The sequence below is a fragment of the Arachis hypogaea genome, chromosome 11 (assembly GCF_003086295.3).
Source record: "Arachis hypogaea cultivar Tifrunner chromosome 11, arahy.Tifrunner.gnm2.J5K5, whole genome shotgun sequence".
NCBI classification, from domain to species: domain Eukaryota; kingdom Viridiplantae; phylum Streptophyta; class Magnoliopsida; order Fabales; family Fabaceae; genus Arachis; species Arachis hypogaea.
Genome location: NC_092046.1, coordinates 12,625,124 through 12,649,699, shown reverse-complemented (window position 1 = coordinate 12,649,699; position 24,576 = coordinate 12,625,124). Strand labels below are relative to the sequence as shown.

Below are 24,576 nucleotides of genomic sequence, written 5' to 3'. Positions count from 1 at the left end.
AGGGTTATGATGTTCAGCCAAGCCAAATTTTGAACCTGGTTAGGAGCTTCTTCCATCCACACAGTATTAGGATTGGTAAGGCCTATTTTTGTTAATTCATGGGCTACTTTATTTTCACTTCTTTTAACATGAGTGGAAATCACAAATCTAAAGTTACACATTAGAGATAAAGCATCTACTACAAAAGCTCCGAAGCAGGTTGGGTTTAATCTACCGTATTTGAGTGCATTTACCACTTCCATGCAATCACTCTCTATAACAATATCCATAAAGCAACATTCTTTTGCCAGCTTCATCCTCAAATATACTGCAAGAACCTCCGTTTCATGGGCCTCAAGTAGTTGTGTTATGGGCCAAATTGTTGCAGCAAGAATGTGGCCCATACCATTCCTAACCACCGCCCTACTCCTCCATTATTATTATTGGATATGGCTGCATCCACATTAAGTTTAACGACAGTGGCAGTTGGTGGTTTCTAATTATGCTTCATTTGGGTGGTGGTCATTACAAAGCCTCTCTCCTTTTCTAGTTCTTGAGCTTTCCAAAATTCGTCCACTGCTCTCTTTGCATGTTCCACTTTTGCTTTAATTATGTCTTCTCTACCTTCGAAGGTTCTTTTATTAGCTGGTGCATTAGGGTGCAGAGTAGTGTTTTTTTCTTTCTCTTCCAGATTCCCCAAAATATAGCAACCCATTAATTTAGAGTAGTTCCAGCCTCATCTTCCGTTCTCAGCAGCAATGGGGTCGCAAACCAGAACTTCTTTGCAAACCAACATCTTTGAATTATGTGGCTTTTTGTCTCTTCTTTGTTCCAGCATTTAGTACATAATGAAGCTTTCATCATTCCTCTTTTACAGAGATTTTTGTTTGTAGAGAGGGATCCATGGATCAAACGCCAAAGAAAGTTCTTCGATCTTGGGGTTGCTTTAATTTGTCAGATTTCTTTCCAGGTAACCTCCTCTCTTCCTCCTTTCTTCTAGGTAATCTGTCTGTTAGTAGGAATGTTTTGGCTAAAAGAAATCTCCAACTTCTCTAAGTTGATGCGTTGTCCTGACGCGTTCTGGTAAGAAATCAGTACTTCCATCATGGTTTGGATTGACTGATCAGAGGCCTTAGTGAATAAAATACTATCGTCTGCGAAGAATAGATCGTTTATTTCTGGGCTATTTCTAGCTATCTTGATCCCCTGAATCTGTCTGTTCTCCTGTGCTCTGTTTAGACTACCGGAGAGTATCTCCGCAAAAAGAATAAACATGTAGGGAAAATTGGGTCTCCCTGGTTGAAAGACTTTCCCTAGCACCCCATTCAGTAATATAGAGAAGGGCGTCGTACTCACAAATTTCCAAATAGTTTGAACCCACCTGTCCGGAATCCCATAGAGATTAGGACTTCTCTTAAGAAAGTCCATTCGACTCTATTGTAGGCTTTCTCCATGTCTAGCTTCATCCCCACATACCCTTTATTTCCCTCTGTCTTCTTCTTCATGTAGTGGAAGATATCAAATGCAACCAAATCATTATCTGTAATAAGCCTTCCGGGAACAAAGGCGCTCTGATTTTTACCTACAATCTGAGGTAGGATGCTCTTTAGTCTATTCGCTATTGTCTTGGTAGCTATCTTCATGATCACGTTACATAATGAGATAGGCCTGAACTCCATTGTATAATTTGGTTTAGCTACCTTGGGTATCATGCAGATGTAGGTGTAGTTAATCGGTTTTGGATTAGCACCTTCATTAAGACTCTTGAGTACTATTCTAGTTACTTCTGACCCCACTACAAGCCACATCTTTTGGTAAAACAAGACTGGCATACCATCTAGTCCGGGGGCCTTTGTCAAATGCATTTGCTGGAGAGCTTGCATCAATTCCTCTCTAGAGAAATCCTTATTTAGAAATTGGAACTTCTCCTCATCTATTCGGTCTCCAATAACTTCATAGATCTCTGTTGCCCCTATTGTCTCCTCCGTTGAAAAAAGTCCTTCAGAAAAACTCCTCATCACACATTCAATTTTGTCCTCATCTTCAAACTTTCTTCCCGCATCATCTATTATTGCTTCGACCTTATTTCTTCTTTTTCTCTAAGATGCTTTCTGGTGAAAATACTTCGTGCTTCTATCACAATGTCTCAACCAGTTGGCTCTAGATCTTTGCGACCACCAAATTTCCTCCAGTTTCAATAATTCATTCAGTTTAGCTTCTACTTCCCTGGTGTTCCTCAAAACCTCTTCGATTTGCTGGATTGAGTTTGAATGAGCTAGTTCCTTTTGTTCTTCTCTAATCATCTTTGGGATATTCCCAAAATTTTCCTCCCCCCATTTGTCCAGCCTTCTCTCACATTGCCCTAACTTTTCTTTAAGCGTTTCTGTGCTATTTCTCCAAGATTGTTCAACAACCTTGTAACACTCTTTATTCAATAAACAAATCTCCTCCAACTTGAAATGGTAGTCACCTCTCTTTCTTTTCCTCTTTTCGCCCTGTGAGTCTATTAGAATTAGACTGTGGTCTGATTTGAACATTTCTAAGTGATGGACTGTTGTCATTGAAAAGAGTTCTTTCCATTCTACATTCGCTAGGGCCCTATCTAGACGTTCTTGGATGTTCCTATCACCTGACTTCCCATTTGACCACGTAAATGGATGACCATCAAAGCCTAGGTCCAGCAAGCTATTTGATTGTATGGCCTCTATGAAGCTCTCTGCTTGAGATAGCACAACTAGGTTTCCTCCTTTCTTCTCATTTTGATTTAACACCTAATTAAAATATCCAAAAATAATCCAAGGTAGTCTAAAATTACATCCAAGCACATTTAAAATATTCCAATTGAACTTTTTGTTTTGGCTTTTCAGGCATCCATAGAAGCCAGTGGCTCTCCACTTTAGATCGCTGTCCTTCTCAGTTACCTCCATATCTATGTGATTTGTTAACTTTGATACTAACTTTACTTCTATAGAGTCATCCCATAAACATGCTAGGCCACCACCCCTTTGCTTTCCTTCATCGTTACAGTAAACTCCCACCACATTTTGAAGTCCACTCTTATACCTTAATCTCATAACCTCCTCTTATTTCTTTCTTGTCTCCATTAAGAAGACTAGGTTGAGAATTTTTTGTTTGATGAGCTTATTCAGAGCTCTCATTGCCCATGGGTTCTCAAGCCCATGACAATTTCAACTTAATATTTTCATAATTCTCGGCAGGGCTGGCCTACAACCTCTGCCATCCAGCTTCTACAACCCATGGTTCTTCATCATCTATCTCTGTCTCTTCGTTGTTGCTATTTTTTCTTTTCCTCTCTATCTATTCAGCTTCCTCATTCCTCTCCGTAGATAAGGCTGCCTCCCGTGCTTGTCTTTTCCATTTCTTCCCTGCCATCTTTTCTCCTTCTCTCATTTTGTTTGTTATGTCCATCAGCATGTTTACATTCTCCTTGTTCTATTCTTGCAATTGTGGTTGTCTTCTCTTCTTAGTGTAACTTTGGTCCTGCTTACTTAACTTATCTTTAGATCCTTTGTCCACCCTACCATATTCCTTCGAGATCTCCTCTATTCCTACCTCCAATGGATCTTTGTTTTCAACTGTTATAATCCATTTTCTGTTGTCTAGTTCTACATTCTTTTCTTCGGAAACTAGTCTTAGGTCTGACAACACAAGGGATTGGCCCATACCTTCCTCAGTTTCAAGAACATTTGTCTCAAAAACTATCAGGTTAGCCAATTTCTCCATTAGTTTTTCAGTCAACTTTTCCTTCATTTTCTACTTCCTCTCAGCCGTTTATCTCTCCTCATTTTCTGAAATATTCTTCTTTGTTAACATCCTTTTTCCTATCACTTCTGCTTTCAACCAGGGACCTAGCTCCTTTGATTTTAGCTCTCTTCATTCTTCAGCTTTTTCACCACCACACACCCGCTCTCATTATGTCCAGTTTTGCCGCAATAATAGCAAAAAGATTGGGTATTTTTAAACCTGAAGTCAGCCCAAGATAGACCATCTTCTTTGCTCCCTGCATGAACCATTTTTTTGAAAGGGATATCCACGTTCATTTTAATTCTAGCCTTTAAGAACCTTTATGTTCTTTACCAGCTTTAAATATCTCGCATTCCACTAATTTTCCCATGCAAGATGCAATTTTCCACTTAATTTTAATGTCTTATAGTGCTCAGACAGCCCCCATATCTGCATCTTCACTTCGGCTGTGTTAAGGCCTTCCTCCAGGTTTGCTTCCGATCTCTCCCATCTTTTTACTAGTAACCATGCATTCCTGAACATCTATGGACTTCCCTGTAGGACTCTAGTTAGATCTGCATCTTTTTTGAAGAAAAATTGGTATGTCTTTCTTTTTATCTCCTTCACTCTAAATACCTCCGGATTCCCCCAAATGTTAGACATAGTTGTTTGTATCCATTGTATGTTGATGCGTTTGTTAGTGATTAGTTTTTCTGTTATGCTTGTCTTACAATCTTGGACCACTTTCGTTATATTCTCTGCATCATAGGTGATTATTTCCTCTTCTTCTACTATTCTATTGTCTCTTTTTATTTTTCTTTATTCCTCGTTCTCCATGTTTTGCATTTTCAGGACATAATTGATAGAGTACTAAAACCCTCCCTATTTCAGTTTGGGGTGCATGATCGTTGACGAACGAGTTGCACGATATGATATGGACAACTTGCACTACACTTTTCAAGCCCTAGGAGAGAAAATCTAGGACGAGGAAAGAGAGGAGAAAACCTAGTTTAAAATGCTCTAATTACAATATAAGTAATTATTCATATTTTTTGCATGAAGTTGAATTTTTTTTTGCCTAATCTTAGAAAATGTATATATTTTTTGTATTTTATAATTGAATTTTTTAATTTTCAAACACTAGTCCTACATTACAAGTATCTTAAGTGGTTAGATATATTAATTGAAGAAAGTACCAATGAAGACATTACTTATGTAAATAGAAAGGAAATTTAAATAGTTAAAAGCATAAAAGAAAAGAGTTGGACATAAAATTAGAAATTGAATATGAACATTCATAATGAAATTGAATTCCAAGGTGGTAGGTATGATAACAAATGTTTTAGATTTGTAATTTTGGGTGTAATTAATTTTTTTGTTGCTATGGCATCTTTCAATCTGATAAACCAAAAGTTAATTCATTGTAAATATGTGCTCTATTTAATGATGTACCACTTACCAATAAATTACTGCATATACAAGATAAAGTTCAAACCTCCATACTTACTTAAGTGGACGAGTAAATTGACCACTTGACAAAGCTAAATTAATTTGATGTTGCTAATTAGTTATTTTGTTAATTTAAAGTTCTATTTTACAGTTACTTACTTAGTTAATATGTTTGCCTTTGTGTTTTCTAATTTTTGCTAGAATCTTAAGATTTTTTTCGTTACAAACACCACTACCTAAAAGACAAGCATAATTGCATCAATAGTAAAAGTATTTTAACTTTAACTTTTCTTAACTGTAATGCGTAATTTAAGATTGGATGATCCCGTATAATAATTATATTTATTTTTTTCAGATAAATTAGATAATTTTCAATCTTAATTATTATATCATCACAAATTCATTTATACACATAATATTTAAATTGTATTTAAAAAAGAGTCCGAGAAACAAAGATTAAAAGATAAAAATTGGGAGACAACAACTGAGATATTGAAACTAAATTAAGTCTCTATATTATGTTTGGTATAAAATATATATGACTAAGTTATATCTTAATATCTTATTAGGTTTAAGATAAATATAGAGATAAAATAAGAGTATTTACTAAAATATTCTTAATTATTAAAAAAATATTGTTAGAGTTTCAGTTTTATTTTTAGAAATTTTAGGAATTTTTTTATTTAAATTAAATAAATATAGTATTTATCGATTTAAATAAACGTTGAGAAATTTACCAAAATACGTCGTTAGTCATATCTCGGATACAGAGGGTCGCTCCTAAAAATGGCCACATCTCGGATACAACCGTGATATGAACATGAGCGTATATCGGATATACTGCATTCGAGATAAGCATGAGGATTCAAGACGGTGGCACAGCATTCGAGATACGCCCGGAGGCGTATATAAACCACAACATCTGGGAAGAACGTGGATTAGAGGAAGTTTTCCCAAACTTTTGAGCTTCTGCACGTGTGAAAGCGAGCTTCTTCACGAGATACGGCCCCCCGACAATATATCCGCGAAGGAGACATTAATAGACTGAATAATACTTGGCATGCAACTGGAGCATTGGACTTTGAGGTTAGTAGTTTAACCTTTTTCGGTGTTAGTTAATAATAGGTTTAGTTTTGTAGATTTTTTTAGTTATCTTTTAATAAGTTTAGGGTGTTAGTCTTTAATGACTTATAATATATATATATGTTACATTTAATGTAAATGCATATGTAGGTGTGTTATAAGTTTTAGTACTGTTTAGGGACAATTAATAGTTTAGATGTAACTAATATGCGCTAGTTATCTGTTTTGGAAATTGCAGCGACCACGGTTACTCTTGTCACGCCGTGTGACACTCGGTCTCCCGATGCCGCCCATCCTGCTGCCCTATATAAGGGAGACTGGATTTGAGCATGCAGTAGAGTTGAGGAATTTTATGTTTGACAATTGCTTGATCTCTGCATTTGTCGAGCGGTGGAGGCCAAAGACCCATACGTTCCACCTTCCGTGGGGTGAGGCCAGCATTACGCTCCGAGATGTTGCCTACCATATTGGACTGCACACTGCTGGAGAGCTTGTTGGGGTTGTACCACTAGTGGCACCACCACCCGACATAGGAGTGGGTTGAGAATTTATTAGGCGTCAGGCCGCCACCACAGCCGGAGGGAGGGAAGTAGGTGTTTGCGGTCAGGATGACGTGGCTCAGGGACAGAGTGGCACATATTCCTGATGGGGTAGCCTCGGAGACTCTCCGTCAGTATGCTCGATGCTACTTGATGATGCTGATTGGGGGTTTTCTATTCACAGACAAGTCAGCTACACTTGTGCCGTTGAGATGGCTGCCACTGCTGGAGGATTTCGATCGATGTAGCCAGTTGTCATGTGAGTATGCACTGCTCTATCATACCTACCACTCGTGCACGGCGGCATCGCGTAATGTGATGGACATTGCAGGGTGTATATCGCTTCTTGTATCGTTGATCTACCATAGGTTCCCATGTTTTAGTCTGGCAGGTTACGACATTGTCAAGTTCCCACTTAATTCCAGGTATATGTATGTTGTAATTAATTTGTTAGTTACCATATAGTAGACACATAATATATGTTGGAATATAATTAATGAAATTCTATAAAACTATCTTTGATCTGCGCAGGTTGGCAGGGCTAGGGCAGCAGAGCAGAGATCGTCATAATGACAGGATACTGAGTTTGCATCATCGTATCAATGCACTGACATTTGAGCAGGTATGATAGAGTCTTATTTATGTATTTTTTTAATATACCATTGGTATATCGTTTAATTAATGAAGGTCCCTAAATGTTATATCCACAGTTCGATGTACACCGTACGACAATGTAGAGCTACGTCAGATTGAGCCGGACAAGCTCATGAGTGACGCAGAGCTTTATACATGGAGGGCTGTCGTCCCTATCGTCTGCTTTCACATTGTCGAGTTCCATCATGTTGACAGGGTGAAGAGGCAGCTAGGGGGCAGCAGCACAGGCCAGCAGACCCAGTGAACGTCGATGAGTACCTTTTCAAGACGATCAGGGGAGATGACACCTGGTGGCCAGACCAGCACCGTGAGTGGTACGAACTATTCAAGGGCCGTTACTAGGCACAACACTTGGTTACCATCAACAGTCATCCAGACCTTCGCCTGACACAGGAGTACCTCACATGGTGGTAGCAGGCCTGCAGAGTGAGACATCTCTCCGATGATGACATCTTGGCCGATCCCAGAGTAGCAGCCCCACCGGCTGATATCCTCCTTACAGCCCCTAGTCACAGAGATGAGATATAGTTACCACAGGATGCCTTAGATTGGAGGTGACGGGCGAGGAAACGACCTCACGATGATGTCCGGAGACCAGCACGGCAGGCACGTGGTCAGCGTGCCCGTAGGGACGGTGGAGATCCTAAGGACGGTGACGGAGACCAGCAATTGTCAAACGAGGAGGGTGAGTACGCATGACAGGAGGATATACCCAAGGTTGACATTCCCGATGCACATGCAGGGTAGCCGTTCGATGTATTTTTTGCTGACCATGAGGCTGACGTGGCTACGAGGCTTATGCCGGGTACCTCCATCCTCAGTCACCACCCGGCTGATGACACCGCTTGGGAGCAGCCCTGGTTCGACATTGGATCCGATGTTAAGATAAGCATCGATGATATGTTCCAAATCATCGGGGCGACCGGTGATGCGATGGATGACTTGGCTAGCCGTTATCGTCACCGGAGAGACGATACCAACATACATGGGACATCGAGCAGCGTATCCACCCAGCATGGGATAGCTTTTCCAGGGTGCTACCAGAGTCCTTCTCCACCACTGCACCAGTCTGGTTCTGGTCTGTCACCTTACTATCAGACTCCATCCCTGTCACCACCGCCACCTCTGTCTGGTTTTGTCTGGCCACCACCTCTTACGCCTCCTCCCATGATTGTAGCAGCTCCTCCTCCGCCACCACACTAGCGGCCACCACCCACTTCCAGCCAGCCAGTTATTCGTCCTCGTCCATACCGTCCTCCCAGGATGTCTCGTCCTCGTGGATGTGGGACTGGACACCACTTGGATCCTGCCGCCGAACGGCGTTAGTTACTATTATTACTATGTATTTTGCTCATTACTTATGTTTTTAGACCTCCATCACATGTAAGACTATTTTTAGTGCATTACTCATGCATGACTCTACTTGTTTATCCATTTTGATATGAGCTTTTTTACGAAAATATTGTAACGTTATATCTAAAAAATTGGCCTGAATCCTCACGCGTATCTCGGATGCACGGACCTAAATTAGAATACAAGCGTATCTTGGATGCAGTGTATCCAATATATGCTCATATTTATATTACGGTTGCATTCGAGATATGACTCACACACCCTATATCACAGAACGGGGTCAGTGCACACGAGATGTGGCCATTTTTAGGAGCGACCATCTGTATCCGAGATGTGACTAACGACATATTTTAGTAAATTCTTCAACGTTTGTTTAAATCGGTAAATACTATATTTATTTAATTTAAATAAAAAAAATTCAAATTTTAGTTATTTGTATCTCCACTTTCTAAAAGTACTAAAGGAACTAAATTTTTATGTCATAAAGGTAAAATTTTAATTTCAATCTTTAAACACTAAATATAATACTAAATTTCAATATTCCAATTTCAATTTCGTATTTGAAAATCAATGCTACCTTAAAGATTTTCTGAGGCTATTTGGCTTTGCCATTTTTTTTGGGTAGATGGCCTTGCCAAATTTTGCACTCAAATACACCATATTAAAAGATCCCATAATTGTTGCTTGAACTAAGCCCGGATGTAACTATATTCCTAAGATGCAACACTACAAATGTTGATGTCGTCTCGGGTGGATCTGCTGGTCAGACTTGCCAAACTAGAGTGGGCCTGACCATTAGGACTTGAAAATCGAAGTTGCAAACTTTGCTAGGGATGAACGCGGATTGGATCGGATCGGATATGGTCAAAATCTCGATCTGATCCGCACTAAAATCATTGGATCAGATTCAATATCCGCAATTTTTTTAGCCTGGATCCTATCCGATCTGCACATTTGCAGATTGAATCGGATGGAATATCGGATATATCCGTGAAACATAAAAATACTTTTTAAAAGCTTATTTTTATTTAGAAAAATTAATAAAATCTCTTTTTCTATTCTTTTAAACATGTTTACTTTTAAAATAATAAACTTAAACATATTTTTTTAAAATAATAAAAATAAAATAATATAACATATATGATAATTATTAGTTAAAATAAAACATACAAAAATATTTCTTATTTATTTATTTATTTTTATGAATATGCAAATATGCGGATATTTGTTACGATAAGAATGAAATGGATGACCATGGGCGGCTCACCTTTTCCATACTGAAGTTCTATGTTACCAAAGTCCTTGCATTTAATAATAGTGGAAAAAGGTAATCTCCTTGCATGTATAAATAGAGGTTAAACCTCAGTACGTAACACACAGTTACACAACATAAGAATATTAAATATTCCTCACACTCTCTCTCTCTCTTATATTATTCTCTCTCTTATATTCTTTACTACAATATTATTAAATATATCTATTAATATAGTAATTATAGTGAACATTAATACTAGAGCTATCTAATTATATTTCCATACTTTATATTTGTTACCTCTTCCTTATTTATTTATTTAGTTATTTTACAACACGTTACCAGCATGAGAATCTGATCAAATTTTTAGGAAGCCTCAGGTAACAAATTTTCATTATGTCGAAACTCTCTCATCTTAAATTCAATGCTCTTGATATATTTGAAAACAACTATTTATCATGGATAATAGATGCCGAAATCCATCTTGATTCAATGGATCTTGGAGATACCATTAAGGCTGAAAATAATGCATCCCAGAAGGATAAAGCCAAAGCCATGATTTTCCTTCATTGTCATCTTGATGAAGGATTGAAAAATGAATATTTCACATTAAAAGATCCTGCATATCTTTGGAAAGACCTTGAAGAAAGGTATAATCATAAAAAAACGGTGATACTTCCTCAAGCCCGATATGAATGGACGCACTTGCGTCTGCAGAATTTTAAATCTATAAATAAATATAATTCTGCAATGTTTCGAATCACCTCACGAATGAAATTATATGGGAAAAAGATATCTGATAATGATATGTTAGAGAAAACTTTCTCAACCTTCCATACCTCGAATGTGCTCCTGCAGTAGCAGTATCGAGAAAAAAGGTTTAAAAAATATTCTGAGTTAATTTCTTGCCTTCTTGTTGCTAAACGCAACAATGAGTTGCTTTTAAAGAATCATGAAGCGTACCCAGCTGGCGCCGCGCCATTTCCTGAAGTAAATGCAGCAAATTACCCCAGAAGAGATAAATGGCATGGTTTTAGTAACAAGAAAAATTATGGAAGAAAAAGGAATTATATTCAAAAGAAAGGATCTCACCAGAAGTGGGATAAAGAAAGAAATATTGGGCAAAGTAAATCAACAGAGGATAAGTGTTTCCGTTGTGGTGGAAAGGGCCATTGGTCACGTACCTGTTGTACCCCAAGGCACCTAGTCGATCTTTATCAAGCATCTTTGAAAAAAGACGACAAAGAAAAGGAAACAAATTTTGTTTCAAATGATGCTGAAAATTCCACTACTCATTATGATGTATCTGATTTCTTTGAGGATCTTGAAGGAAATATTGGTCATTTGATCAATGATGGAATAGTTTAATATGTGAAATTGTTAAGTATCCATGTAAATAAATAATGTAAAGAACTTATTGTTAAGTTTTATTTTTTATGTATTTAAGTTTCAAATATGATTTATATAAATAATGAAATATTAATATTCATGAATTTTGAAATCATTAAATGTGTCATGTTTTAAAATAAAATTTTCGTATATGACATTATTTTTATGTACAGTGTTTCTTAGAAAAATAATTCCGATCAAGTATTCAATTTGATTGTGCATGTATTACTACTCATTTTATTATTAATTGTCTTTAAAGAGAATGGCAAAGACATATAGTGAAGATATTTGCCTTGCGGATAGTGCAAGTTCGCACACCATTCTCAAAAGTGATATAAATTTTACCCATCTTGTGCTAAAAGAAGAATATGTTAATACTATTATTGGCTCAGGCAGTGTGATTGAAGGCTTCAGAAGAGCTATAATTTTATTTCCTGGAGGAACAAAATTTATAATAAATAATGCACTATTATCTACCAAGTCTCTGAGGAACTTGTTGAATTTCAAAGATATTCGCCGAAATGGATATCATATTGAAACAATGAATGAGGGAAATCATGAGTACTTAAGTATCACAACTCATGATTCAAATAAGAAGGTTATATTAGAAAAGTTGCCCTCACTTTCATCTGAGTTATATTATACCAAGATTAGTGCAATTGAATCACATGCCACTGTAAACCAAAAGTTTACTAACCCAAATGAATTCATAACTTGACACGACCGATTGGGTTATCCGGGAACAACCATGATGCGGAGAATTATTGAAAACTCCCATGGACATTCACTAAAGAACTAGAAGATTCTTTAATTTAGTGAATTTTGTTGTGCTGCATATTCTGAGAAAAAGTTAATTTTAAGGCCATCACCAGTAAAGATTGGATTTGAGTCCCCTGAATTCCTAGAAAGGATTCAAGGTGATATATGTAGACCTATTCATCCACCATGTGGATCCTTTAGATATTTTATGGTCCTGATAGACGCATCTTCGAGATGGTCACATGTATGCTTATTGTCTTCTCGCAACCTGGCGCTTGCGAGACTACTGGCTCAAATTATTCGATTAAAAGCACAATTTCCAGAAAATCCAATCAAAGCAATTCGTCTTGATAATGCTGGTGAATTTACTTCCCAAGCTTTTGATGCTTATTGTATGGCTAATGGAATAAGTGTTGAACATCCAGTAGCTTATGTTCACACACAAAATGGGTTAGCATAATCACTTATTAAACGCCTCCAATTAATTGCTAGACCTTTACTTATGAGAACAAATCTCCCAACCTTGGTTTGGGGCATGCTATTTTACATGCTGTAGCACTTATTCGTTTGAGGCCAACGAGTTACCATCAGTTCTCTCCTATGCAATTAGTTTTTGGCCAGCAGCCAAATATTTCCCATTTAATAATATTCGGGTGTGCGATATATGTTCCCATTGCACCACCTAATCGCACCAAAATGGGACCTCAAAAAAATTGGGGATATATGTTGGATATGATTTTCCCTCTATAATAAGGTATCTTGAGATACAAACTGGGATGTATTTAAATCCCGATTTGCAGATTGTCATTTTGATAAATCAAAATTTCCAATATTAGGGGGGGAGAATAAGCTTCATAAAAAGGAACTTAATTAGAATGCATCATCGTTGATGCATTTAGATCCTCGATCAGGGTAATGTGAACTAGAAGTTAAAAAGATTATACATTTGCAAAGAATAGCAAATGAATTGCTTGATGCATTTTTCGATACAAAGAGGATAACCAAGTCATATATACCAGTGGAAAATTCCCCAATTTGAATTGATGTCCCAATAAGACAAGTAGCCACTGAAGCAAATTCACGCCAGAAGCGTGGCAGGCCTGTCGGTTCCAAAGACAAAAATCCTCGAAAAATAAAAAAGGTAAATACGATTCCTGTTGAAAAAGACAAAGTAGAAACAACTGCAGTTGTCCAAAATTCTGATATAGTTTTAACGCCAGAAGACGTCCAGGTACCTAAAAATTGTGAAAATGACGAGATCTCGATAAATTATGTATTTACAGGAGAGAAATGGGACCGAAATAAGACAATTGTCAATGAAATATTTGCATATAATGTGGCATTAAATATCATGCATGAAAGTAAGGATCTTGAGCCAAGATTAGTCGAAGAATGTCGACAAAGAAATGATTGGCCGAAATGGGAAGAAGTCATGAAGGCTGAGCTAGACTCACTTGCAAAACGTGAAGTCTTTGCACCTGTAGGCTGTAGTGCGTACTGATGCGTTATTTTACAACCACACTTACTAACCGGCAAGTGCACCGGGTCGTACCAAGTAATACCTTACGTGAGTAAGGGTCGATCCCACGAGGATTGATGGATTAAGCAACAATAGCGTTTGATAGGATTAGTTAGACAGACAGAAAATAGTGTTGGGAGTTCAAAGACATTAAACAATAGCAAAAATATTAAAGAAGGGCAAGTAATTAAGATGGGAATAATATATGGAGAAGACAGTTAAGGTTTTAGAGTTATCTATTTTCTGGATTGACTTTTCTTATTAACTATTTTAATCATGCAAGATTTAATTTATGGCAAACTAATTGTGACTAGACCCTAATTCCTTAGACCTTCCTAGTCTCCTCTAAAATTCATCAACTGCCAATTCCTTGGTCAATTGATTCCAATTAGAGGGTGATGATTAAATTCCAGTTTATATGCCACAAGAATCCTAATTGTCCAAAAATAAAGGGATTATATGTCACGTATTCCGTTAAATACAAACAATTAGAAATTCAGGATAATATGTTTTCAAGCTATTGTTCAAGTAAAGAGCTTTTCCAAGTTTTACAAGAACTCAAATAGAACATGGGTCATACTTCCGTTCCACCCAAGTTCATAAAATAAAGAACGAAAACAATTATTGAAATATAAATCAAAACATGAATTAAAATGAAAAAATAATATTACCAATCCATACAATAGACAGAGCTCATAACCTTAACAATGGAGGATTAGTTGCTCATGGAATATGAAATGTAAATTTGTATGGAATAATGTTGTGGAATGTTCTTCTTGAATCACCCTATTGGGATCCCTTTTATAACTAATCCTAATAATTTTTAAAAATCAAATTTCTAAAAGTAAAATTAAAATAATATCTTTTCCTAAAATAAGATTTGAATTTGAATTCGAATTAATTTAAATAATCAAGTCTTCAGCTGATGGGTGGGGATCACTTGAATTGTCCATTCTGCAGCTTCTAATCTGTGTTTTTTAGGCTAGGAACTGGGTCAAAACAGCCCAGAAATCGCCCCAAGCGTTTTCTGTCAATTCTGCAGATCGTTCCTGTGACGCGTCCGCGTCGTCCATGCGTTCGTGTCATTTGTGCAGATTCTAGTCCACGCGTTCGCGTCAGGCACGCGATCGTGTCATTGTGATTTCCTCCATTCCGCGCGGTCGCGTGAGCCATGCGTCTGCGTCGGTATTCGCTGGTCATCTCCTTGGTTTCTTCTCTTTCTCTGCAGAAACTTCATCAAATCCATCCGAATGCTACCTAAAATAAATAAAATTGCACAAAAACTCAAAATAGCATCCATAGTGCCTAAAATATAATTAATTCTTAATTAAACTCAACAAATTAGATGCAAATTCACTAGGAAAAGATAAGAAAGATGCTCACGCATCACAACACCAAACTTAAACTGTTGCTTGTCCTCAAGCAACCAAAACTAATATAAGCTTAGGATGTGAATTTGCATGAGAATGAGAGTTCGATTAAGCCCATTTCTCTTCTTATAGTGGGGTTTACAACTGCAATCATGAGCAGTTTTGGCATCTCACTTTATCCTTTGAAGTTCAGAATGATTGGCATCCATAAGAACTCAGAATTCAGATAGTGTTATTGATTCTCTTAGTTCAGTATGTTGATTCTTGAACACAGCTACTTTATGAGTCTTGGCTGTGACCCTAAGCATTTTGTTTTTCAGTATTACCACCGGATACATAAATGCTACAGACACATAACTGAGTGAACCTTTTCAGATTGTGACCCAACTTTGCTAGAGTCCCCAGTTAGAGGTGCCCAGAGTTCTTAAGCACACTCTTTTTGCTTCGGACCACGACTTCAACCGCTCAGTCTCAAGCTTTTTATTTGACACCTTCACGCCACAAGCACATGGTTAGGGATAGCTTGATTTAGCCGCTTAGGCCAGGATTTTATTCCTTAGGGCCCTCCTATCCATTAATGCTCAAAGTCTTGGATCCTTTTTACCCTTTATCTTTTAGTTTAAAGGGTTATTGGCTTTTTCTGCTTGCTTTTTCTTTTTTCTTTTTTATTTTTTATTTTTTATTTTATTAATTTTTTTTCACAAGCTTTGTGTTTTTCACTGCTTTTTCTTGCTTCAAGAATTAATTTTTTTATTTTTCAGATTATCAATAACATTTTTCTTTTTCATCATTCTTTCAAGAGCCAACAATTTTAATATTCATAAACTTCACTATCAAAAAATATGCACTGTTCATGTCATGCATTCAGAATCACAGAAAATATAACCACATTTAAGTAAATAAGACTATTATTCAATATAGACTCACTTTCTCATGCAATATATCACTCCTATATTTTTTTTATTCTTGATTTAAGCTCAGTGAGTAATACATGAGACATCTTTTCAGAATTAAAGCAATAGGAAAACTAAACTAGGCCTAGGATTCTAACTAATAAAGGATCATGCAACAAACAAAGCAAAATAACAGAAAATCGGAACATAACATAGAAAAAGAGGGGAGGAATAAAAAATGAAAGGAACTCAACCACCTTAATTAGCGGTCGCTTTATTCTTCAGGTTGTGCTTCTTCGCGAAGATGATTCACCTCCCTTTTATACTAGAAAACCTATAAGCACAGCGTCAACACCAAACTTAAAGGTTTGCTTGTCCTCAAGCAAAGAAGAACTGAAAATAGAAGAGACAAATATTAAAATGAAAGAAAAAATAAAAGGATAAGAGAATAAGAGAGAATTAGGATTGGGAGAGAGAGAGAGAAAACTGGGCGGCGCAAGCGACGCGTTCGCGTCAATGACGCGATCGCGTACGTCGCGCATTCTTCATAATGACGCGATAGCGTCAGGCACGCGTTTGCGTGGATGGCCATATGTGCAACTGACGCGAACACGTCAGTCACGCGTCCGCGTGACCAAATTTGTGCTTTTAGCACACTTCTTGCCCCAAGCTGGCATAACTCTCTGCCCAAACGCTCTTTTACATCGAATTTGCAGGTCACGCGATCGCGTCGGTGACGCGACCGCGTGAATGACGAAAATCACAAACGACGCGAATGCGTTGGCCACGCGTTCGCGTGGGATCGTTTGTGCGAAAGGCATGAGTCCAACGTCACTCCCGCGCAACTCTCTGTCAATTTTCATTGTTCACGCACACATGATTGACGCGTTCGCATCAATGACGCTGGTGCATCGTGTGCCCCTTTTTTTTTTTGAGTGTCCGGTTTCTGTTCTAAAATAGCTGCATGATCAGAGAATTAGTAAGAACTCAATAAAAATCAACTAACTAAGGAAACTACTACTACGAAAAATAACTTAAGGATACGAAATTATCGGGTTGCCTCCCGACAAGCGCTTCTTTAACGTCACTAGCTTGACGATCAGTTCTGCTAGTTCAGCAGATGAGTGGACCTCTGGCGATCAATCTCACCTCTAAGATAGTGCTTCAACCTCTGGCCATTCACTATGAATTTTCTGTCAGAATTCTCTTCTTGTATCTCCACATGACATATGGTAAAGCTCTGGTAACCACAAATGGTCCTGACCACCGGGATTTCAGCTTCCCGGAAAAGAATTTGAGCCTTGAATTATATAGAAGCACTCTCTGTCCTGGCTCAAATATTCTGATGGCAATCTTCTTATCATGCAGTAGCTTGGTTCTCTCCTTATAGAGCTTGGCATTCTCATAGGCTGAATATCTGAATTCTTCAAGCTCATTCAACTGAAGCATCCGCTTAATTCCCGCAGCTTCTGAATCAAGATTCAGATACCTAATTGCCCAATAAGTCTTGTGCTTCAGCTCAACTGGCAAGTGACAGGCTTTGCCATAGACCAACTGATATGGGGACATGCCAATTGGAGTCTTGTATGCTGTCCGGTATGCCCAGAGAGCATCATCAAGCTTCCTAGACCAGTCCTTTCTTGAAACACTAACGATCTTCTCTAGAATCCTTTTGAGTTCCCTGTTGAAAACTTCAACCTGTCCACTTGTCTGAGGGTGATAGGAGGTTGCCACTTTATGACGGACTCCATATCTATGCAGAAGAGAGTCCAGCTGTCTGTTACAGAAGTGACTTCCTCCATCACTAATGAGTGTCCTTGGGACACCAAACCGGCTGAAGATATATCTCTGAAGAAAGCTCATTACCACCTTGGCATGATTGGTGGGCAAAGCCACAGCTTCCACCCACTTGGACACATAGTCGACGCCACTAGAATATAGTTGTTTGAATGTGAGGGTGGGAAAGGTCCCATGAAATCAATACCCCACACATCAAACAACTCAACCTCAAGAATCCCCTGCTGTGGTATTTCATGGTTGGCAGGGAGATTTGTTGCTTTTTCACATCTATCACAGTGCTTTACAAATGCTCTTGAGTCTTTGAAGAGAGTCGGCCAGTAAAACCCACTCTGAAGGACCTTTATAGCTATCCTTTCACCACCAAAGTGGCCTCCATACTCAGAACCATGACAGTGCCAAAGAATCTGCTGTTTTTCTTCATCTAGGACACACCTCCGGATAATTCCATCTGAACACCTTTTAAAAAGGTATGGTTCCTCCCAAATGTAGTACTTTGCATCAGTCAATAGCTTCTTTACTTGTTGCCTACTGTACTCCCTTGGGATAAAATTCATGGCCTTATAATTTGCAATGTCTGCAAACCATGGAGCCTGCTGAATGAGGAACAATTGCTCATCCGAAAATGTCTCAGTTACAGCTGTGGATGGTTGCACTCCTGCTTCAGGCTCAATTCTGGAGAGATGGTCAGCTACTTGATTTTCTGACCCTTTCCTGTCTTTTATTTCAATATCAAACTCCTGAAGGAGCAACACCCATCTGATTAATCTTGGTTTAGAATCCTGCTTGGTTAGAAGGTACTTCAAAGCAGCATGGTCAGTATAAACAATAACCTTAGAACCAAGTAAATAGGACCTAAACTTATCAACAGCATACACAACAGCTAATAATTCCTTTTCTGTAGTTGTGTAATTCCTTTGAGCATCATTTAACACACGACTGGCATAATAAATGACATGTACAAGCTTACCATGCCTCTGTCCTGAAACAGCTCCTATAGCAAAATCACTAGCATCACACATTAATTCAAATGGTGAATCCCAGTCAGGGGGAGCTATAATGGGAGCAGAGGTAAGATTTGCCTTCAGAGTTTCAAAAGCATGCAGACAATCAGAATCAAAGACAAAAGGAACATCAACAACCAACAGGTTGCTCAATGGTTTAGCAATTTTAGAAAAATCCTTTATAAATCTTCTATAAAATCCTGCATGACCCAAGAAACTCCTAATTGCCTTAACATTAGTTGGTGGTGGTAATTTTTCAATTACCTCCACCTTTGCTCTGTCAACCTCAATTCCCTTACTTAAAATCTGGTGTCCAAGAACAATGCTTTCTGTAACCATAAAATGACATTTTTCCCAATTTAAAACAAGGTTTGATTCTTGACACCGTTTCAAGACAAGAGATAAATATTTAAGGCAGGATTCAAAAGAATGACCAAAAACAGAAAAATCATCCATAAATATCTCAATAAACTTTTCAACCATATCAGAAAAAATTGAAAGCATACACCTCTAAAAAGTTGCTGGAGCATTGCAAAGTCGAAATGGCATTCTCCTATAGGCAAATACTCCAAAGGGGCATGTGAATGCTGTCTTCTCTTGATCTTGAGGGTCCACTGCAATTTGATTATATCCAGAATATCCATCTAGAAAACAATAAAAAGCATGACCAGCTAACCTCTCAAGCATCTGATCAATGAAAGGGAGGGGGAAATGATCCTTCCTTGTAGCAGTGTTTAGCCTCCTGTAATCTATGCACATTCTCCATCCTGTGACTATTCTTGTAGGAATAAGCTCATTCTTTTCATTCTTGATCACTGTCATCCCTCCTTTCTTGGAAACTACCTGTACAGGACTTACCCAAGGACTGTCAGAAATAGGGTAAATAATACCTGCTTCCCATAATTTCATTACCTCTTTTTGGACCACCTCTTTCATAGTTGGATTGAGTCTCCTTTGTGGTTGCACAACTGGTTTAGCATCATCTTCAAGAAGGATCTTGTGCATACACTTGGTTGGACTCATCCCCTTCAAGTCACTAATGGTCCACCCAAAAGCTGTTTTATGGCTCCTGAGCACTGAAATAAGTGCCTCCTCTTCTTCAGGCTTCAGAGAAGAGCTAATAATCACTGGATATGAATCATTTCCACCCAAGAACACATATTTCAGAGAAGAGGGTAAGGGTTTGAGCTCAAGCTTGGGGGCTTCCTCCTCCTTAATTGGCGTGTTCATCAGCTCCTTTTGGGGTGGTGAATCATCAACTTCAACTAATTCACACTCAGAAATAGGATCTAGAACATCATCAAGTACCTCAGTTTCCAGTACTTCTTGAACAAGTGGTTCAATAACATCTATTTTCATACACCCCTCAGAATCATTGGGGTGTTTGAGGGCTTCAAAAACATTTAGGACTACCTGTTCTTCATTGATCCTCAGGGTTAATTCACCATTTTGCACATCAATCAGAGCTCTACCTGTAGCTAAGAAGGGTCTACCAAGTATAATAGAGGGTTTTACCTCCTCTTCCATGTCTAATATAACAAAATCAACAGGGAAAATAAATGGTCCTACTTTAACAAGTAAATCTTCAACAACACCCACAAGTAATTTAATAGAAAGATCAGCAAGTTGAAGAGAAATACGAGTGGGTTTTACCTCCTCAATTTGAAGCTTTTTCATCACTGAAAGTGGCATGAGGTTGATGCTAGCTCCAAGATCACATAAAGCTCTCTGAATGCCGACTTCTCCAATGGTGCAAGGAATGACAAAGCTCCCTGGGTCTGGCATCTTCTCAGGAAGGGTGTGTTGAATAATAGCACTGCATTCCTTGGTTAGCACCACTTTTTCTTGTTCCTTTCAATTCCTCTTGTGGGTCAACAATTCTTTCATAAATTTAGCATAGAGAGGCATTTGCTCCAGAGCCTCTGCAAAAGGGATGTTGATCTGCAGCTTCTTGAAGACATCTAAAAATTTAGAGAATTGCTTTTCTTTGGACGCCTTCTGAAGCCTCTGAGGATATGGCATTTTTGGCATGTATTCAGGGGCCTTTGGTAAGGTGGGATACGTGTCAAGAGAGTCAGGGAACGGGTTGTCTGCCCGCTTAGGAGGGGCGTGCTCTACTTCTTCCTTCTTCTCCTTTGGAGCTTCCTTTTCAACTAGATCTTCATTGACCTTGGTCTCAGAACCAGCCACCTTACCACTTCTCAATTGAATAGCCTTGTAATCTTCTCTTGGGTTCACCACTGTATCACCAGGGAATGTATTTGAAGACCTTTCAAGTAATTGCTTGCTCATTTGACCCATTTGCACCTCCAAGTTTCTAATAGAGGCTCTGGTTTCTTGTATGAAACTCATCATCATCTCCCATTTAGAATCTTCTTGGGATTTAGAATTTGCCTGCTGAGGTGGTTGTTGTTGCTGAGACTGAAATTGGTAGTTATTATGGTTGTTCTATTGAAAACCACCCTGAGAACTATTGTTGAAGTTCTGAGGTCTCTGAGGTTGATCTCTCCACCCAAAATTTGGGTGATTCCTCCACTCCTGATTGTATGTCTTAGAATATGGATCATTGTTGGGATTTCTAGGACCACTCCCCATGTAATTCACCTGTTCAGAAGAGGGTTGAGCATAATCATAATTATCATTTTGCATAATGTTACCTGTCATGTCATAGGAGGTATCTTGGGGTGGATTTTGAGTGTTGATAGCTGAGACTTGCATGCCACCCATCTGTTGAGTAAGTAGATTTATCTGCTGAGACATAAGCTTGTTCTGAGCAAGAAGAGCATTAACAGCTTCTACTTCCAACACGCCTCTCTTCTGAGCGGCCTCAGAGTTCACAAGATTCCTGTTAGATGTGTATAAATATTGGTTGCTTGCAACCAATTCAATCAGCTCAATAGTCTCCTCTGGTGTCTTCTTCTTGTGCAATGAACCGCATGCAGAAGTGTCTAGGCTCATCTTTGACATCTCTCCTAAGTCTTCATAAAAGATATCCAGTTGGGTCCACTTGGAGAACATGTCTGGAGGGCATTGCCTAGTCAGTAGCTTGTATCTCTCCCAAGCTTCATAAAGAGTTTCACCCTCCTTCTGTCTGAAAGTCTGAACCTCCAACCTAAGCTTAGTCAGCTTCTTTGGTGGGAAAAATTTAGTGAAAAATTCAGTAACGACTTTTTCCCAAGTATTCAGACTCTCCTTTGGTTGGAAATCTAGCCATAGCTTTGCTTTATCCCTCAGAGCAAACGGGAAAAGCATGAGTCTGTACACCTCTGGATTCACTCCATTTGTCTTCACAGTATCACATATCTGCAGAAAATCAGATATGAACTGATTTGAATTTTCATGAGGAAGCCCATGATACTGGCAATTTTGTTGCACCAAAGTGACCAATTGTGGCTTCAACTCAAAGTTGTTTGCAGTTATAGGAGGCACCACAATGCTTTTTCCATAGAGATCCGCAGTAAGGGCAGAATAAGAGCCAAGCACTCTTCTCTGCTGATCATCCCATTCGGATTTACCACATTGGCATTAGCATTATTATTTGCCATAGTGGATTCTGCAGCCTTGTAAAGTCTTGCTTGTTGTAAACGTCGCCTGAAAGTTCTTTCAGGTTCAGGATCAAAGTCTAAGAGATGTTCTTTGTCTCTATTCCTGCGCATACACAATCAGAAAAATAAGAAAATATGGGACTCTCTACGTCAGAGTGTAGAGAAGTCCCTGTGAGGTAACCTGTGTAAAATAATAAAATAAGAATACTAAATAAATAACTAAAAAAATTCGAAAATTTAAAAGAAAAATAAACAGAAAAATTGAAATAAAATTAACTGGGTGACACCAAACTTAATTTCAGAAAGTAAAAAAAAATAGTGCTATTATGAATTTTTTTTTGAAAAATAATAAAATAATATTTAATTAAAATTAAAATTAAAAAGCCTAATCTAAACAATCAAACAACTAATAGTTGTTAATCACAGTCACTCTCCGGCAACGGCGCCAGAAACTTGATGCGGTATTTTACAACCACACTTACTAACCAGCAAGTGCACCGAGTCGTACCAAGTAATACCTTACGTGAGTAAGGGTCGATCCCACGAGGATTGATGGATTAAGCAACAATAGCGTTTGATAGGATTAGTTAGACAGACAGAAAATAGTGTTGGGAGTTCAAAGACATTAAACAATAGCAAAAATATTAAAGAAGGGCAAGTAATTAAGATGGGAATAATATATGGAGAAGACAGTTAAGGTTTTAGAGTTATCTATTTTCTGGATTGACTTTTCTTATTAACTATTTTAATCATGCAAGATTTAATTCATAGCAAACTAATTGTGACTAGACCCTAATTCCTTAGACCTTCCTAGTCTCCTCTAAAATTCATCAACTGCCAATTTCTTGGTCAATTGATTCTAATTAGAGGGTGATGATTAATTCCAGTTTATATGCCACAAGAATCCTAATTGTCCAAAAATAAATGGATTATATGTCACGTATTCCGTTAAATACAAACAACTAGAAATTCAGGATAATATGTTTTCAAGCTATTGTTCAAGTAAAGAGCTTTTCCAAGTTTTACAAGAACTCAAATAGAACATGGGTCATACTTCCGTTCCACCCAGGTTCATAAAATAAAGAACGAAAACAATTATTGAAATATAAATCAAAACATGAATTAAAATAGAAAAATAATATTACCAATCCATACAATAGACAGAGCTCCTAACCTTAACAATGGAGGATTAGTTGCTCATGGAATATGAAATGTAAATTTGTATGGAATAATGTTGTGGAATGTTCTTCTTGAATCACCTTATTGGGATCCCTTTTATAACTAATCCTAATAATTTTTAAAAATCAAATTTCTAAAAGTAAAATTAAAATAATATCTTTTCCTAAAATAAGATTTGAATTTGAATTCGAATTAATTTAAATAATCAAGTCTTCAGCTGATGGATGGAGACCACTTGAATTGTCCATTCTGCAGCTTCTAATCTGTGTTTTCTGGGCTAGAAACTGGGTCAAAACAGCCCAGAAATCGCCCCCAGTATTTTCTGTCAATTCTGCAGATCGTTCCTGTGACGCGTCCGCGTCGTCCACGCGTTCGCGTCATTTGTGCAGATTCTAGTCCACGCGTTCGCGTCAGGCACGCGATCGCGTCATTGTGATTTCCTCCATTTCGCGCGGTCGCGTGAGCCATGCGTCCGGGTCGGTATTCGCTGGTCATCTCCTTGGTTTCTTCTCTTTCTCTGCAGAAACTTCATCAAATCCATCCGAATGCTACCTAAAATAAATAAAATTGCACAAAACTCAAAATAGCATCCATAGTGGCTAAAATATAATTAATTCTTAATTAAGCTCAACAAATTAGATGCAAATTCACTAGGAAAAGATAAGAAAGATGCTCACGCATCACATACACCAGAAGATGTAAAACCTGTTGGATATCGATGGGTATTTGTGAGAAAACGAAATGAGAAAAATGAAGTTGTGCACTACAAAACCCGACTTGTGGCACAAGGTTTTTCACAAAGGCCCGGTATAGATTATGAAGAAACATATTTTCCTATAGTGGATGAGATAACAATGCGTTATTTGGTCAGTTTATCTGCATATCATAAATTGCATATGCATTTAACGGATGTGGTAACAGCCTACTTATACGACCCATTAGATCGGGATATCTATATGAAAGTCTCTGAAGGACTAAAAATATCTAAATCATCCAATGAATATTCACAGGGGTTATACTCAGTCCAATTGCAAAGATCTTTATATGGTTTAAAGCAATCTGGTCAAA

The 24,576-nt window shown here is 38.0% G+C and overlaps 1 protein-coding gene and 1 non-coding gene across 2 annotated transcripts; one reads left to right on the top strand and one right to left on the bottom strand.

The window, feature by feature from the left end:
• Positions 1 to 2,078: 2,078 nt before the first annotated feature.
• LOC140176031 (uncharacterized) lies at positions 2,079 to 3,053 on the bottom strand. The gene is made up of 2 exons (XM_072205876.1): positions 2,901 to 3,053; positions 2,079 to 2,750 (listed from the first exon to the last, which is right to left on the bottom strand). Exons 1-2 carry the CDS (start codon positions 3,051 to 3,053, stop codon positions 2,079 to 2,081), a joined length of 825 nt encoding a protein of 274 aa, XP_072061977.1.
• Positions 3,054 to 21,797: 18,744 nt separating this feature from the next.
• Positions 21,798 to 21,903, top strand: LOC112725697 (small nucleolar RNA R71). The gene has a single exon (XR_003164787.1). It is a non-coding gene; the product is annotated as a small nucleolar RNA R71 (small nucleolar RNA).
• Positions 21,904 to 24,576: the final 2,673 nt, after the last annotated feature.

Excerpts from the sequence above, each read along its gene's own strand:
- LOC140176031 (XM_072205876.1), bottom strand. The coding sequence starts at position 3,053 with ATGAGATTAAGGTATAAGAGTGGACTTCAAAATGTGGTGGGAGTTTAC. Across the intron at positions 2,751-2,900 it reads CAAATCACATAGATATGGAG|GTGTTAAATCAAAATGAGAA; the intron begins GTAACTGAGAAG and ends TATTTTAATTAG.